This window comes from Neophocaena asiaeorientalis, unplaced genomic scaffold (assembly GCF_003031525.2).
Source record: "Neophocaena asiaeorientalis asiaeorientalis breed wild unplaced genomic scaffold, Neophocaena_asiaeorientalis_V1.1 scaffold294, whole genome shotgun sequence".
Taxonomy (NCBI): Eukaryota; Metazoa; Chordata; class Mammalia; order Artiodactyla; family Phocoenidae; genus Neophocaena; species Neophocaena asiaeorientalis.
In genome coordinates, this window is record NW_020173945.1 from 2,112,598 (window position 1) to 2,129,551 (window position 16,954).

Here is a 16,954-nt window from a genome sequence, read left to right on the forward strand (position 1 = left end):
GAGATGTACTGGGGAATGAGGGGCGTTTCCTGGGGTGTCAGGCCCACCCACGTTGTATGCATCCAACAGGCCGCGCCTCCCAAGCACCAGCCGGGTTCATTATAGCCCAGAGTCCCGACTCAGCCCAGTCCATGTCCCTGGATCTGGAACTTGCCCCAGAGACAGGCCTGTGAAGCCTCTTTGGGGTCCCCTGCCACAGCGTGGTGGCCCAGATGGATGAACTCAGAGGTGCCAGACACTGTTGCCATACAGGCCGCACCGTGGAGAAACACGAGTCTCCTTTTGGAGAACACACGTGGTGGGCATCGTTCGTCCCTCGGGCCCATGTCAGGGCTGGCACCCCCCTCCTCAGAAGGGAAGTGGAAGGCCAAGACCATCCCTTCTGTATGAGCAAATGAGAGCAGGCCTTTCCCATGGCCGGCCTAGCTCCGTGATGCTCTCTCCACCCCCTGGTGTCCACAGTCACAGATCTGAGACGTCCACCTCAATCCAGTCCGGTTAAGTTACAGATGATGATCACACTATCCCTCCTGAGCCAGTGACGAGCCTGCCCAGGTCTTGGGTTCCTGCCACAGCGTGGGTACCCAATGCTGGGCCCCAGGCAGATGGAGGGGACGGGCTGACAGTCAGCCCAGGGGGGTCAGGCAGAGATCCTGATGCAGAGTGAGGGAGGAGTTCCAGCGAGGCCCGGGGTGTCCTGTGGGTTTAGTGGAGTGCGAGACTACGTTGGATTCAGGGGTCTCGGAGTCACGAGGGACTGCAGGGCTGAGTACTCGGACTTCCTGACATCCTGTCGTGTGGCTCCCCAGTAACCCCTAAGAGGGTCATGTCCTTGATCTTTAACAAAAGGAGAAAACAAGGCACAGAGGGGGCAGTCAGGAGCCCCGGGAAGGCACACTGGCACGTGGAGACCGTGGCATGTGGGCTAGGTGTTCGGGTCGGAGCTGCAGCTGAAGCCCGGATGAGGGCTCGGCAATGGACGTGGAGCACACATCCCCGTCGGGACCATGGCGCCCAGCAGACGGCTGTCACCGCAGTGGAGGAAAATGGCCTGAGCTGGTGTGACGAGTCGTGCTGTCCTTCTGAAGGACTCTGCGGTGTCCGAATGCAGTGCCCACCCCAGACCCCAGCAGCTTTCCCCGAGCCCCGTGTGCCTGCAGGCCTGTGCGGGGCCACCGTCTGAGGCCGCCCTCCGCACTCGGGCTGGGCTCTTCTTCACCCATTCACATACTTGCGGTCAAACCCTGGTTCCTGATCAGAAGCCGTGCAACCTTGGGTTCGTGAGCCGCGGTGTGCACAATGGTTTCAAGCCCAGACTCTCGAGCAGACGGTACTGGTCTGGTTCTCACGTCCCCACTTCTTAGCTGTAACCTTGGGGTCATTCCTGTGCCCGCTCTCTACCTCAGTCTCCCCATCTGTAAACTGCGGACAGTCAGTGAGGTCATCTATCCAGAGGCAGGTAACGCGGTGCCCACGGTCGCCACCACCGCTGCGCCTAGTGTCAGGAGTGCCGGAGAGTCTCTGTGGCAAAGAAGATTCAGATGCTCGAGCGTCATTTACGTAGTGAGGAGCAGAGATTCGGCAGGAAACGTTGCCCCTGAAAATGTAAAATGGCGTTTAAAAATCACACTTCTTTTTTCCCAGACTTTTTTCACTACCCTTCCCCAGTTGCATTTACTCTCATCCTCCAAAGAACCGTCAGATGTAGAAATTGGGTTTTTGAGTCCAGTATGCCTGTATCCGATCCCAGCTCTGCCACTTGCGAGCTGTGTGAATTACTGGGGTTGCTGGGTGTCTCTTCCCCTGCTTAGTTTTCTTTCTCCAAAACAGAGACCGTAACACCTACCTCGAATGACAATTGAAGAAGAAATTGAGAGAGGCGGACGAAGCCCTTACCAGGGAGCTGGGCACGCAGCGAGGGCGACCGTGGCGGTTGCTGTGAAACTGTCACAAATGCTTACGTCATGGAAAACCATCTCCAGGAACACAGTGCGTGGAGCACACAGGTTTTAGGCCTGTGGAATGTGTCCGTGCAGGCAGGGCAAGATGGGCCAAAGCCAGCACTCGTCAAGCATGAATGGCACAGGTTAAGATCTCATGCAGATAAATTCAGATTTAGGAAAGAAACCCTTTGAGCACTAGCTCCAGGACTGACTTTCTGGGGAGAGATGCAAGACTGCAGGTATTTCCAGCCCTCAACTTTTAAAAGAACGATGAGATTGACAGTCATCCACGCGCTGAGCCGCAACCGGGAGACAAGAGCTGGGGGTGGAGGCAGCGTGGAAGGTTCTGGAGCCTGCCAGTCCAAGTCTCCCCATCCCCACCCCAGGCTCTGAGCAGAGGAAGGGGCCTGGGCCCCATGTCCCTGTGATTAGGAGAGCAGGGGACCTCTGAAAAGTGCTGAATGTAAGTTAGAATGAGTAACAAATGGTAAGCATGTAGAGCAACCAGGTAAATGACAACAGGGGCCTCCAGGTTTTCTCTTTCTAAACCGAAAGCTTGGGCCTCGAACTTTCCCGGGGTGCCTGGGCCTGAGCGGGTGCCAGAAAACATGTTAACACATCCGTCTTCTGCCTCCTGAGAGTTTTTCAGTTTGGGATCCAATCGTTTATTTTTTTCAGGAGTTTTATTTTAGACACTCTCCTTAATTTCAGGGAACACGTGGCCCCCTATGGTTCTGGAAGCAGCAGCTTTCGTGCTGCCTGGTTCTCCGGCTGCCCTCCCGCCTCTGTCTAATGTGTTTGGAAAATCGGAACTTCCTTTGCGTTTCCTGAGGATCTTCCTGTGATAACATGTAGCAGTAAACAGTCCTAACTCGGTGACCTCCTCTGGGGTCTTGCTTCTTCAGAAAATTAATTCTACTCTTGTCCTAAATTAAACCACAGTACAACACCTCCGTTGGACTCTGGGCTAAACAAAGATATTTACCAAGTTGAGAGCTTGCAAAAATATTTACCCAAGAACCATGACCTGTGTGTGTTTATAAAGACCAAAAAATAATGATTTCTTTTTCTTTTTGTTAAAAATGAACAGCTCAAGTGGAAGAGGGCATTTTTTTTAACTTATTACTTTTTTGCCATAGGTCTTGGCTCTGCACGGTCCTGGAGCAAATCCTTCACATTTATCTTTTCTTACAAAAACGGGAGGAAAACTCGAAAATGGATAAAATCTGACTTTCAGTATTGTGGTGGGTTTGGGGCTGAAATCTTAAACGTGTGTCGTTTTCATCATAATTGGGCAAAATATCTAAACCACATGCTTATTTAATATATGCTTTGAAAGCAGAAATATTGAAGTATTTTACAAATTGTAGGACTCTTCAGAATTAGCATAAAAGCCTGGGGCTGTGTTTGACCAAGCCTGGCGTAATCCCGAAGGGTGTAGATAGTGGGGGACCCGGGGAGGGGGCAGAATAGCAAACACATTCCATCTCGGTTTCCAACTTAGATGAATTGATAGTGGCTACCTGGAGAACTGGGCTAGGAAGGATTCTGAGGCTCCCTCAGGCCCTTTGGGGTCAGTGATGAAGGTCTTCCCTGGCAAAAGAAAGGGAGGGACAGCATGCCTTTGTCATGCCCTGTCATGCCCTGTCATCCCTGTCATCCCAGTCCCTGCTGGCGCCTCCTTGGACCACAGAGCTGAGACCAGCAGGGTGAAGTGGGCAGCTCAGCCCCAGTTAGTAGATGGCAGAGTGGGAAAGGCCCCCAAAGCGGGAGTGAGGACCCCAAAAATGGGAGCCCAAGACCCCAAGGACAGGAAAAAAAGAGAATGTGGAGATTCAGGCAGAAACGGAGAGAAACCCATTGCGAATACTCGTTAACGAGGAAAAGCCCCTTGACCAGTGGTTTGAGTTGCTGTATCATCAGCGTGCTGTGCTGTACCCTGAAACAAAAGTCCCAATTCTGCGACAACAGAAGTCACGGGTGGAGACGACAGCGATTTCCCTGCGAGCCTTGGCTATTGGATGGTCAGATCATTTTTAAATGGTGACCATCTAGAAGCCTCTGGGCTTGGTGGACCCTTTGGCCACCTCTGCCAGTGGGCACATGGCCCCTCCGTGCTGGACACTGTCATCTCTGCACCATTTAAATAACAGGTTTTCATCATGTTTGTCATTAAATGTGTCGGGGAGGACACTTAGCCTCGTGGACAGAAATAGGCATCCGGCTCTGGGTTCCAGGTTTGCAGGGGAGCCCGGGAACGCGGACCCAGATTCCTCATCCCGCCAACGAAGAAAGTGGGATGAGTGACCTCTGCAGACACTTTGGGTTCTTGTAAATTCAGAAGAGAAACAAATCTCAGCATCCCCGTACACAGTACACCTGCATCTCGCAGGCATTTTTGAGCCGTTGTGTATCAAATGGGCATAAGGGTCCGGATCCTCGGCCTTTGCAGAAGTACAGGGCAGTGGTTCTGGTCCCAAATCTCCTGCCCCTCAAGACAGAGGTACGCATCTGTCCGTCTTCCTACCCTTCCACCCGCTCCCCCAAAAGGCATCCTTGTCAGATGTCCCCTGTTGAAAACAACCTCCAAATGTAAATCAGTTGCAGCTGTGTTTAGCCCTTTAACCCTTTGCCTGCTAGGATTCCGCAAAAATAATTGATGACTGATTGGCCCATTAACCTTTAAAAAAAAAAAGTTTGACAGCCCGGACTTGTGTAATGAGGAGGGATTCCTTGTGAAATCAGTCTGGTGGCTGAGTTGCTTGCCCCGAAGGAGGCGAAACTAGCCCCACGGGGCCTCGTCTGCATAGAAACTGGACGCAATTAGTGTAATATCCGGTGTTATTAATGTCGTTTGGAATAATTGGGCAGGTTGATTTCGACAGGTTCATGGTGCTAAAATACTATTATAGTGGACCTTTCCACAGCTAACCGTTAAACACGGAAAACTGTTTAAATCCCTGTGAGCCCAATCACAGAACTTTATTAAACCACTAAGCCCTGGAATGTCACACTGGGAAACAAGACGGTTCTTTTCTTTTCGGGCTCTGGGTGTGGCGGGCTTTGATTTTTTATGATGGGAATCTGGGGGATTGAATTTTGATGATCACCTGTGTATCTAAAACTAAGAAACCTCCTGTAACGTAGTCGTCATCAGGAATTTCTACAGCCTGAATTCTATTTTTACAGAGTGAATTAAATACAAGCTGCTGTAATTGTCACAAAGAGTCGGTTTGTGTCAGTGAACCGAAACCACTTGAAACGTAGCCACTGTTCGTCCTCACCTTCTGAGCTCTCATTCTTCACATTTTAAGTGAGGGTAACATTGGAGAGTAATGCTCCGTCTGTCTTTATGACTGATTGGCCCCCCACTGCCAATTATTATTTTTATCATGTTTTTATCTGGTTGCTGATACTAAAATAGCATCACAGTGTCACTTCAGAATGTGATGGGATCCTTCTGGTCCACTGGTGGCTTGAATAGGGCTGTGGCATCTGATAGAAATTCTTGTTTGAAGGAGGAGCTGGTGTTGTGACTGTTCTGTCCACACAGAAGAAGGGGTAATATTTAGGTCCCCAGGTGTACCCTTTACTTAATGAGTATTCATGGTCGGTGCCACGATACAGAAATATAAGCCAGGATTAAATCTAGAGATTTGCCAGGTGTTGATTCAAGAAGATGACCAGGCAGCAGCTTGGAGGCTCCCATCAGGGCTAGATCTTTTCTCCACTGGATTAGTTAGAACTGGATTTGGAAGTGACAGAAATATAAAGGGATTTAGGTAACAAAAAAGAGGGAGAATGGACTCATTTATCCAACCCAACTGTAGGACAGGCAGCTGGGCTGGCTGCAGGGACCCAGGAACCTGACAGGTATCGGGTCCATCCCATCCCTGCTTCTCTCTGCTGGTCAGCAGTGTTCTTACCTGTCCACAGATAGTGGCCTAGATAGCAGAGGCTTTCCTTCCCGTGGATAACTTGTGAGCTGTGTCTTGTTCGGTCCAAGGTAAGAGGAAGGAGGCTCTGCGACCCCAGCTCAGATAAGAAAACCTGGAGTAGGACATTAGGGTGATGTGCCCCCCACTAGGACAGATCAGTGGCCAAGAACCTCCCATGCTCTGATTGTCCTGGTGTAGCTGGGACCGTTCTTCCTTCCCATGCAGACCAATCACTGGCCACAGAGCCAGATACGCAGGAAGATGGAAGCTGGCATGTCCCCAGCTTAGACTGCCACATCCATGGCATCATGTCCCCTAGCATTCTCCAGACGTGACCAGTTAAAAAGAAATATGACACTAGCGACAAGCTGGTTAGGGGTTTCTGGGGAAATTACCTTTAAAAGACCCTGGCAGCTTGCTCTTCTGACATCAGGAGTGAGGGAAAATAACAGAAAAGGTCACTGGGAAGTGGGGAGACCCATCCATCTCCTGCTGGACACCCTAGGAGAACTTTTTTTTCTTTTTACTGTTTTATTTCTGAGAAGCAAAGCACTGCTGGCCACCTTGAGAGAGGAAAATAATCAAACTGAATGAGGTGATGCCTGTGACGTCCTTAGCATTTTTTCTGACACGAACTTGGAGCCCAGTAGTATTCTTTTTTATATTTATTATTCCAGGCGGTAGATTCATTACAAAGAAACACGTAGTCCTTCATGGAAGTCATATGTAACATGATTAAAAATGCAACTTCTCTATAATCCTTGGGGTTTTTTTTTTGATCTTAGGAGGCAGAGGAAAGTCATAAGGCAGGTATAATTTCGTTCTGAAACTCTAACTGTATCTGTAAGTGTTAACACATTACCCTCCCTCAAAAAGAAAAAAAAAAAAAAAAGCCACATACGGACAGTACCCTGGGAAACACACGAAAACTTAAGCATCAGCTGGATTCCATTGATGCTGGTGGTATAGAGTGATTACAACTAAACTCCATGCCCAGATTTTAATCCCTTACTCAGGAAATGGGGAATCCTAGCTAACCGGCTTCTTATAAAGACATCTTCACCAGGGCCTGAAATCCAAAAGAAGGCTTGGAGTAGCACCCCTGTGGGGCTGCCTCTGTACTGAAACGGTGTTAGGGGGCGGTTCCATCCCCTCCTCCCTGCCTTCTCCATGGCGAGCTGGGCCCCTGTCCTCCAGGTAGCCCTGATGTTCACATCCACAGTTCAGCAAGGAGCCCCTCAGTGTGGCGCACCTGGGAGAGGCCAGCCCAGGAACAGAGGCACCATCAGAGGCCTTTCTGTTTGGGAGCTGTTGCCGGACCCTGTGTGGACAAGACTGGAGAGGAGCGTCCCCTGCCTCTCCAGGGCTAGGCCAAGCCCTTTGGTTAAAACAATAAATATTTTGCAAAAGAACGCTTGGTCAGTGTTTCACTGCGTAGTGAGCTACTATAGCGTGAAGAGCCTTGACCACAAGTCCTGACACGTACCTGAGTACATGTGCACGCTTCAAAGCCCCTAGAAGCAGACAACTCGTACACAGACGGTCACGGCCATCACCGCTTACTGATGCAGCTGACTTGGTCACCGAAGTATTGGGACTGTAGGTTCTGATTCCCCTCTTCATTCTTCGTATAATTGTGTGCCTTTCCAGACTGACAGTCACCCCACAGGCCTACCCCCTCCAAAAGGAAACTGTCTCAGATGAAGCAAGTGTGGAGTGCTTGCACCATTGGTTCTCAATTAGGATGTGAAGCATGGCTGTGCTTTCCAGGGTCATCCAGTTGTGTTCACGGGGCTCACCTTTCCAGTCCCAACCTTTTCTCATGAGCTGCTCTCCACCAGGCTGGGGGCACGGGATGTCCTGCATCTTTTTTATCTTTTGAGCCTTCCTGGTGTTTCATTATGGTTAGTGGATCAGCCAGGGTTTCATCTTCCAGAGACAAGCATGAAACCCCTCTGACCACTCCCAAGCTTGGGTTAATCCGTCACGTCGAACGCAGTGTGGAGTCTTCTCTTTACCACCTGTTACCAGAGACTGCAGGTTCCAAGTCATCCTCTGTGTTGCTACTTTTAGGGAATTACTTGGCTTATTCACATTTCTTTGCATCTCTCTTTCCCTACCTCACAGATGGAGAGAAATGAATTTATAAACATATATTTTAAACGTGATTTCTGTTAGATCCTCATATACAGAAATGCAATTAACGTTTCATTATACTGGTCTTAAATCTTGCCCATTTACTAACTGCTACTATTATTTCTTGACATTTGTAGATTCCTTGGGGTTTCCTACCTAAGCGATCTTGTAATCTGTGAATGACAGTTTGGTGTCTTTTATCCTTCCAGTCTCCGGATCTGTCACTTCCCTGTTTTGTTTCACTGCATCGGCCAGCAGGGCTGAACAAGGGCTGGTACCGTGAACATTTTGGCCTTGAGAGCCCTTGACCTGGTGTGAAATGATTGCTTCTAACATTTCATCCTTAAGAATAATGGTTGGGCTTCCCTGGTGGCGCAGTGGTTGAGGGTCCACCTGCTGATGCAGGGGACACGGGTTCGTGCCCCGGTCCAGGAAGATCCCACATGCCGCAGAGCGGCACCGGATACGTACTCTTTTCCACGGAAAGAGGATTCCGTTCTATTCCTAGTTTGATAAAAGATTTTAATCATATTTTTAATTACATTTTCCTTCTTCTTTGTCAGGGAGTTATACATTCTACTTCTTTTCTCATAGAGGTTAACCCTGGTATTTTCTCACGTGTACCTAGTTTACCAATGTCTAAAGTTAGTTCTTAACTCCCCTGTGGAACAGTGCAAAGTCCCAGGGCATTTTAACTCCAGGGTCCCCATGTCCACTTTCATTTCTCTAGTATTTTGCACCTTCCCCAAATTAGACGTGATAAGAAAAGTAGTATTTGATATAATTTTTATTTAGGTGTATTTCCATATTTATCCATTTGCTCCCTAACCCATCTGGTTCAAACCTTTGTAGAATCTTCTGAAGCGTGTCTTTTACCAGTTCCTCTAGGGAAGGGCTCTTGATTCTTTCAGTTTTTTATATGAAAATATCCTTATTCCACTCTGGTTCTTGAAAGAGAGATTTCCTGTCTCCGTGTGTCGGTTGCATCCCAGCTGCCCTTCCCCTCTCCCCCTTCGGGGACCGAGACCATCTCGTTCAGCGCCTTCCCTGAGCTGTCCCGGGTCCGCTCCAGGTGACGCCCTGCTTGGTCCCTTTCGCGGGGTGGGCCTGCGCTCCACGCCTGCTTTTCCACAGCCCCACGATGCACCCCTGTCCCAGGAGCTTTTAACAGCTACACGGAGAGTCACAGAGCTTTGAGAAGCTGACGGGGGCCGTGGACCCTCTTGTTGGAGAAACGTTACCCCCCGTGAGGCTGGGCACGCTGATAGGAGAGTCCCTGACCTTCCTTCACGTGCTGTTGAGAGCAGGTTCCACAGATTGGGGCCCAGCCCGCCAGCAGGTTGAATTCTAAAAGAGCAGCGATGCTGATGTCACCGAGAACGCGATACTGTTGTTATCAGGGTACATAAAGATTTCATGAAAAGGTGGCATGGCCCTGTGTCTGTGGCAGTCGGTGTTGGAGCAGCTCCCCAGACCTGGGTGTGCTTGACAAAGACACAGGCATCCTGTCCCCACCTGCCCAGATCAGTGGGGTCAGGTGGGAGGGGCTCTCGGCCACAGTAGTTGGAGCTGCTTCTCTTCTGAGACGAAAGGGGAGGAGGAGAGGGCGTCTGGAGATGATTGCAGTTGCTTCGGAGACTGAGGGAGCATCCTTGTCTCGGAGGCCGAGGGCTCCCAGTGAGGCAGGGCCTTGAGAAGGGGCGGGGCCAACCCGGCAGCACCGAGCCTTGCAGAGGTCAGGGGCCACGAGGAGTGCTGGGGACACAGGCTAGAGGACCCAGGAGTGTGGAAGGGGGAGGTTCGTGCAGATGCGAGCAAGCCGAGTGTGGGTGACAGAGGTAATCGACGGACGCAGAGGTCAGCTGGGTGGGCAGTAGGCTCTTCACGTTATTAGGAACACTTGCTCGCCAGGGGATCGTGAGGCAGCTGGCCCAGCAACAAGTGATGGGAAACTACCGATCACGTGAGACATGCTGGTGCCTGAAAGTCCAGCTCCACACGTCTTCATGGTTACCTGTGGCTGGTTACGCTGTCTGCACGTGGCCCCTGCTCTGCCTTTCATCCCGTGGCAGAGGCCGGAGGGTAGATCAGAACAGGGGACGCACACCAGCGCTCACGGAGGGTGTTGGGCGTGGGCCTGAGCTAGTGCACGTCATTTAGCCAGCGGAAAACACAGCAAAGGAGGCAGCTTTCCCCTCCCATTTTAAGGGTGAGGAAATGAACCCAGCACGGGTTGAGAACTTGTCCAGACTCCAGCATGCCAAGTGGTGGAGCAGGATTTAAACGTAAGGACCCCCCCCCCCTTCCTGGTACACAGTGGCCCCTTCAAATCGCCTGGAATTTCACGCGCTCCTCCAGACTAAAACCTTCCCCGCTCTAGCTGGTCTTCTGCCCTAAAAGGACAGACGTCCTCAGGCCTCCGTCTTTGCCGGGGTGTATCTGTGGATTGGCGCACAGGTGCTCATGAAGAAATTAAATTGTATCCTGAGATGAGCGGTGTTCACTTGGTTTTCATCCCCCTGTCAATTTCAGCAGCCGGCCACGAGTTGCAATGTTACGTCCCTGAGTTGCTTCATCTGTGCCCAGCACAGAGACACTGACATCACACGCTGATTTTCATTTTTCCTCATCCCCTGAGCATTGATTGAAACCTAGCTAAGCCACGCTGGCTTTAGGAACCAAATCTGGAGTGTTGGGAGGTCTGCAGATTCAGATCTCCGCTGCGGGGCGGCCGGTCCTGTGTGTGCCTCGGCCCCATGCAGGCGCGATTGAACCCAAAGGCACTTTCATGACCGAGGGCTGGCGGAGGGGCCATGATCTCATGAAAGCTAAACTCTTCATCCCCACCACTCTGTGTTTCAGAACAAGAAGAAAACTTTGAGTTTATCATTGTGTCCCTCACTGGCCAGACGTGGCACTTTGAAGCCACCACCTACGAGGAGCGAGACGCGTGGGTCCAGGCCATCGAGAGTCAGATCCTCGCCAGCTTACAGTCGTGCGAGAGCAGCAAGAATAAGGTAAAACCCGGAGCAGCCTGCCACGCCCCCGCAAGGCCCCACCACCAAAATCAAGAGCGGCTGATCCTGAAACGGAAATGGGCGGGGGAGGGGAGAGCATCGGGTGAGACGTGCAATTGGCAAGACTCTTAAATGTTTCTGAGCAGAATGCAAAATAATTGCAAAGATAAAAAAGAATTGTGTCGACATGTGTCCTCTATCCTAGATTAGTAGCCTAGCTTAACCACGTTCGGGTGGCAGAATATCCCAGTTTAAACCTTTGCTCTCTCGACTCATCCCAAATGTAAAGTATTGACCTTTTACTGGAGATCATAGAATCTTTTGGACCCTTGTGGCTTCTTTGTGCGCACTGATTTTTGCTTTAGGCTGAATACCCTCAGGAAAAGAAGTGCAGACTTAAGAGGAGGCACTGTTCCGTTCTCATAAATGTCTCAGATTCAAATCCACGTCAAGTTAGAAAACTGACCCTTAGTACAGGCTTCGATGAAAAGCGCATGCACATATATGAGTATATGCAAAGAGCTTAGGGAAGATGAAATGTCCATTTTCTAAATTCTGTTGATAAAGCCTGGTATGGGGTTTATTCAGTTAGAGTTCATTCTTTTGCATTTGTTTAGCCAGGAAAAGCAGACTTTAACCTGCATTTTCTGAATTACTGCCCAATGATATTCCTTATACAAAGGTCATTTTTCTCATTTCCCTTTTCCCATCAGAGGTTCCTTCACAAATCATTATTTTAATGCTTGGATATTTTTAACCCCTTCCCTGGGACGCTTTAAAGTCTCGGAGAGCATTTTGAGTTTTCAAACTGTGAACAACCAGAGCATTGCCTCCCAACCTGCAATTTCGTTCGTAACCATTTAAAGACATTTCTGCCAATGATTTATGTTCAGCTTTGTCATTAAGAAGGGAGTCTGTCTTTCAAAAAGATGGAGTGTCTTATTTTATTACCCTCTTTAACCAGGGTAAACCAGACCACAGTCATTATTATTATAATGTAATTTGCCTCTCTTTTTTAAAGATGTTTTATACCCACAGTGAGGAGAATCAGGGCCTCCATTTCTGAGCACCTTGGCTTTATTGAGTCACGGCTGCAGGTGTGGCTTCTGAAGCAAACTCGGGATGCTTCCGCATCTCCTGTCGATGGGGGCTGAGGACACCTGTCACCCACAAAGCTCAGGAACTCGGTTTCAGAACAGGCGTTGGGAGGGCACGTGTGGCTGAACAGACAAACGCATCTCCAAATTTTGCGTAAAATCGCAGTATCTCAAGTCAGACCCTGAATATATGCCGGGTCATCGGATTCAAGAAGGTGGGGGACGGCACTGGCCTTTTCTGTTTCACACCCTTGCCAGATGCCTCCCAGCTCTCTGTGAAAACAGACAGCGTCACCTCGGCCTGATGCAAGCACCAGCCTTAAAATACTGCCCCTTTTCTCTCGATAGATGTGTGCCATCAAAGGCCAGAGTTCCCCGTGAGAGAAGGACTCACCGAGCACTTTGGGCGCTTGGTGAACAGGTGCGACGGTGCACAGCATGGAAATAATAGCCACAAGGAACAGCTGGAGGGGAAAATACAGCCTCAGCTGAGAATGGGCTGTAAGGTGTTCTAGCTGTCCGTGGATAATTCAGAATTGGGAGCAATAGTAGAGATTATAGAGGTAGACAGAGGCAGACAGACGCATCTCTGTACGTACACACACACACTCCAGATGCCAGTAGAAATTGTTAGACACACGTTGAATACTTGGGCATCTAACCAAAGGGAATAGAACCCCAACGCATTATGCTAATCAGACAGCAGCAATTAATAAATTACAGTTTATGATTAAGCAGTGAGCAACTGCTTCCCAGCAAACAATTTGACATAAGATGGTTCCATTTGTGAATAATTTTTACACAAAAATCAAGCTTATTCTAAGTGCCCTCTGGGATTTATTTGGCGTTAGCCATTATATTAAATGTATGCACCATAAGCCTTAAAACCATGTACGTCCTTTTACCTGGTCCTCCTGTCTTGAAGAATTCATCCTTAGTCAATAATCACGAATTTGTGCAAAGAGTTCGCAATAAGCATACTCACAGCGCTGCTGATGGCAGACAGAAGTTGGAAACGGTCTAAATGTCCATCAAGGAAAACTCTGTAACTAGGGCTTCGTGAGTGGAATATTATGCAGCCATCTAAAATGATGCCAGAGTTGCTCTGACCCTTTTCCTAAGGAGTCTCGGTGCTGAAAGACTGAAAATCAGTAACATAGGTAACGGCTACCTTCCAAAATCAAATTTAAACATACAGAAAGACAAAACTTCTGAATATCTATCACATCAGAAATAAATTAAATTAAATTAAATAATGCCAGGGACTCTGTGATGGCATTGAGAGGTGACACTGTGTCATTAGGCTATAAAGGCAGATTCCAAAGCAACGTACACCACACTGGCTTTTTTTTTTAAAGCACGTCTATCTGTATACATGTGCTTAATTTAAAAAGGCCAGAAGAATAGATATCACAATGTTAATAAAACTTAACCATGATAGTTTATAATTTTTATGTTCCTCTTTTCCCCTCTTTGTGTTTTTCTAACTTGCTCAGAGAAGACAAGTGAGTGTACGTTGAAGCATAAACACCCCCAGCCACACACACGTGTGGTCTCCTGACGAGGAATCACGAGATGTGTCTTAGGGCGTGAGTCTCTCATCTGACGCATCTTAATAGGTAGTGCCGATCCGTTCTCCATCCGCTAGGCTCCATCCTAAAGACGTCTAAAGAGGAGTCCCTTGTTGAAATTGCCCTCGTGTTATGTTCGCTCACCATTGTTTGGTGTTTCCCAGGCTTTATTAGCAGGTATATACCTTTTTCTCCGAGTTCTCATATCTTGCGTTTGTATGTCTCCCTGTATGCCAGTCCCGACTGACCAGCCAGAGTGAGGCCATGGCCTTGCAGTCGATACGGAACATCCGAGGGAACTCCCACTGCGTGGACTGCGAGACCCAAAGTAAGTGTGAGCCAGGACGGGGTGGGGCTTGGCCCTCGGCAGAGGGAGATGGGGTGGTCCGACACAGTATGCATTGCAGCAAACCCACGTCTGTCATCTGGCATGTAAGGTTTATAACATGATTTAATGGCTTTTAAGGAACTGAAATATTTTGTTTGGACTTAATATTTTAACACAGTGCCCTTCACACAAATGCCTCTCTGATGACACTGTAATTCTTTCTTGTTTGTTTGATTTTTTTTAATTTTATTAAAGTGTAGTTGATTTACAGTGTTGTGCTAGTTTCTGCTGTACAGGAAAGCGATTCAGCTGGACCCGGGTATATTCTTCTTCGTGTTCTTTTCCATTCTGGTTCATCACAAGTCTTGTTTATGCCTCAGGCATCCCCATGAGCCACAGTCACACCACAGATGCTATAGGGATTAGGCCACCTGCCCAGATTCTGTGCCACATCCAGAAACCAACCTTTGGCTTAATCAACGATCATACGTTTGTTTGCTTTTTCCATAAAAATAGAGTACAGTTGGTTAAATCCTGCCCAGAGACTTCTGGGGTTTGTTTTCTTTATTTCAAAATCATATGTTCTAGATTTTGCTATCAAATGGTCTCTTTTTATTTTATCTTGAATTCACTACACACTAAAAGCATTTGATTGAACTGACAGACTTCATAATTGTGCTTTGTGCCTTGGAGCAACCCAGTTTTCCTCCATGCTTTCCGTTGTCCAGGCAATAATGCCACGTTCCCTTTGAGAAAGTCCTTTTGTGGTTCGTATCCTCGAAGTTAAGGACTTACTTCTCATTCTTCACCTTCCAGCCCTGGCACAGTGCTGGGCCCATTCAGTAAAGTTTTTCCAATCATATACTTTTGCCGTTGTTAGGGTCCAGCACCAGGCTAGGGTGTCAGGTGGCCCTGGCATCCCGAGCCTGAAGCCCAGTGGGCGAGGCCTGGACCCAGTGGCCACAAGGCCCGGGGCCATGGAGAAAGGCCGTTAGGGGCACACAGCAACTCAGAGCAGACCTTGTGCAGGAAATGGGCGGGACTGGAGCAGGTGGGGAGGGAGTCATTGTGAGTCAGGGAAGCAGCAGGACGCACAGCTGAATGGCTCTGGTTTGTTCAGGGAAAGAGCGGCTGCTGCTCAGGTAGGAAGCTGGCCAGGTAGGATTTGTGCGACCTAACAGGAGGAACTCAGGATTGTCACAGGTAAACGGGGAGAGCCACCTGGGAGAGACCGCTGGTTGGCAGGTCAGGTAAGGGCAGGACGGCAAGGCCACGTCTGCGGCCTCCGGGTGAAAGAAGGGATCTCCTCTTCAGGTATCTTGAGGGACTTCTTTTTTTTTTTTTAGTTTTTTTTTTTTAATTTATTTATTGTTGGTTGCGTTGGGTCTTCATTGCTCACGGGCTTTCTCTGGTTGCGGCGAGCGGGGGCTACTCTTCGTTGCGGTGTGCGGGCTTCTCATTGCGGTGGCTTCTCCTGTTGCGGAGCACGGGCTCTAGGCGCGTGGGCTTCAGTAGTTGTGGCTCTTGGGCTCTAGAGCGCAGGCTCAGTAGTTGTGGCTCACGGGCTTTAGAGTACAGGCTCAGTAGTTGTGGCTCACAGGCTCAGTTGCTCCACGGCATGTGGAATCTTCCCAGACCAGGGATGGAACCTGTGTCCCCTGCATCGGCAGGCGGATTCTTAACCATTACGCCACCAGGGAAGCTCTTGAGGGACTTTAAAGCATCTTCTTTTGTTTGAATTTTTTTTTTTTTTTTTTTTTTTTTTTTTTGCCGGGGCCCCCCCCTTTTTGGGCCCCCCCCAACGGACCCAGCCGCTCCGCGGCATGTGGGATCTTCCCGGACCGGGGCACGAACCCGCGTCCCCTGCATCGGCAGGCGGACTCTCAACCACTGCGCCACCAGGGAAGCCCCTGTTTGAATTTTTAAATGTTACTTTCAATATGTGTCATGATACGAAGTTAGAAGAGATAAGTCGTTATCTGAAGTGTGTTTTTATCAGGAAGTTTCAAAGTAACATCTTTAAAAGCACAAAATCGGAGACATATCGGAACCTCCATTAGGAGAAGCGTCTGCAGTGGTTTCCACTATCATCTACAGGATAGTTTTAACGGGAAGATTCCGTGGCTCCTCAGCTTTGCGGTGTGTGGCCAATTGGAGGTCGAGAGAACATTCTGAGAGCCGGGTTGGGCGGGCGAGTGCCCAGGTGGGGAGGGCAGGTGGAAGAAGGAGGTTGGGGGAGGCTCCGGGGCCAGTTTGTTTAGAATGAGGCCACCTGAGTAGGAATCCAGGGACAAAGTGGGACAAATCTGGAGAGAAAAGAGGTCTTAAACTCCCATTCCTTAAACACATTATCTGTCAGGTCTGTGCCCAGTCCCACCATGCACTGTCTCTTTCCATTCTTGTGACTGTAATAGTTGTTGCTACAGTGTGTCCCACTTACAGGGTGACATGAAGAGTCTGAAGGGTCAGGTTACATACCCCAGGTCACCATAAGAGCCAGCTGTGTAGCAGGATTCAAATTAAGCCTTTGGCTGCCCTGCTGTGTTTTCTCAGAGGACAAGGGGAAGGTCGAGGGGCTGAGGTCAAGGACATGAGAGATGACATATTGGCAGAGGTGTTTTGTTTTTTATGTGTTATTATTATTATTATTAGGGGCATCTGTTTCCTCTTCCCAAGCAGACGGTCTCTGAGGTCACAGACCCCTCTTCTCGTATGCCCCCCACCATGGTCTCTATCACCACCTTCCTGCCTTTGTGTTAGATATTAAGTGAATCGCTGGCTGATTTCTGCTGAATGAGCATAAGGCCACTCCTGGTCGTTTGCCATTTCCAGAGTGATTCCAAATAAATATGATGTCAGCTACCTGGTTTTTGGTTGACTCTTCAAGTGCACCTGCGGTAAATGTTGATTATTCTTGGATGATG

The 16,954-nt window shown here is 49.1% G+C and overlaps 1 protein-coding gene across 6 annotated transcripts in view; it reads left to right on the forward strand.

Annotated features, from left to right (window-relative positions):
• Window positions 1-16,954, forward strand: part of AGAP1 (ArfGAP with GTPase domain, ankyrin repeat and PH domain 1) — a 544,600-nt gene that overhangs the window by 465,893 nt on the left and 61,753 nt on the right. For all 6 annotated transcript variants that reach the window (XM_024752791.1, XM_024752792.1, XM_024752795.1 and 3 more), the window contains 2 exons: window positions 10,880-11,034; window positions 13,940-14,030. In XM_024752791.1, coding sequence (XP_024608559.1) covers window positions 10,880-11,034; window positions 13,940-14,030 — 246 coding nt within the window. The remainder of the gene's footprint in view (window positions 1-10,879; window positions 11,035-13,939; window positions 14,031-16,954) is intronic.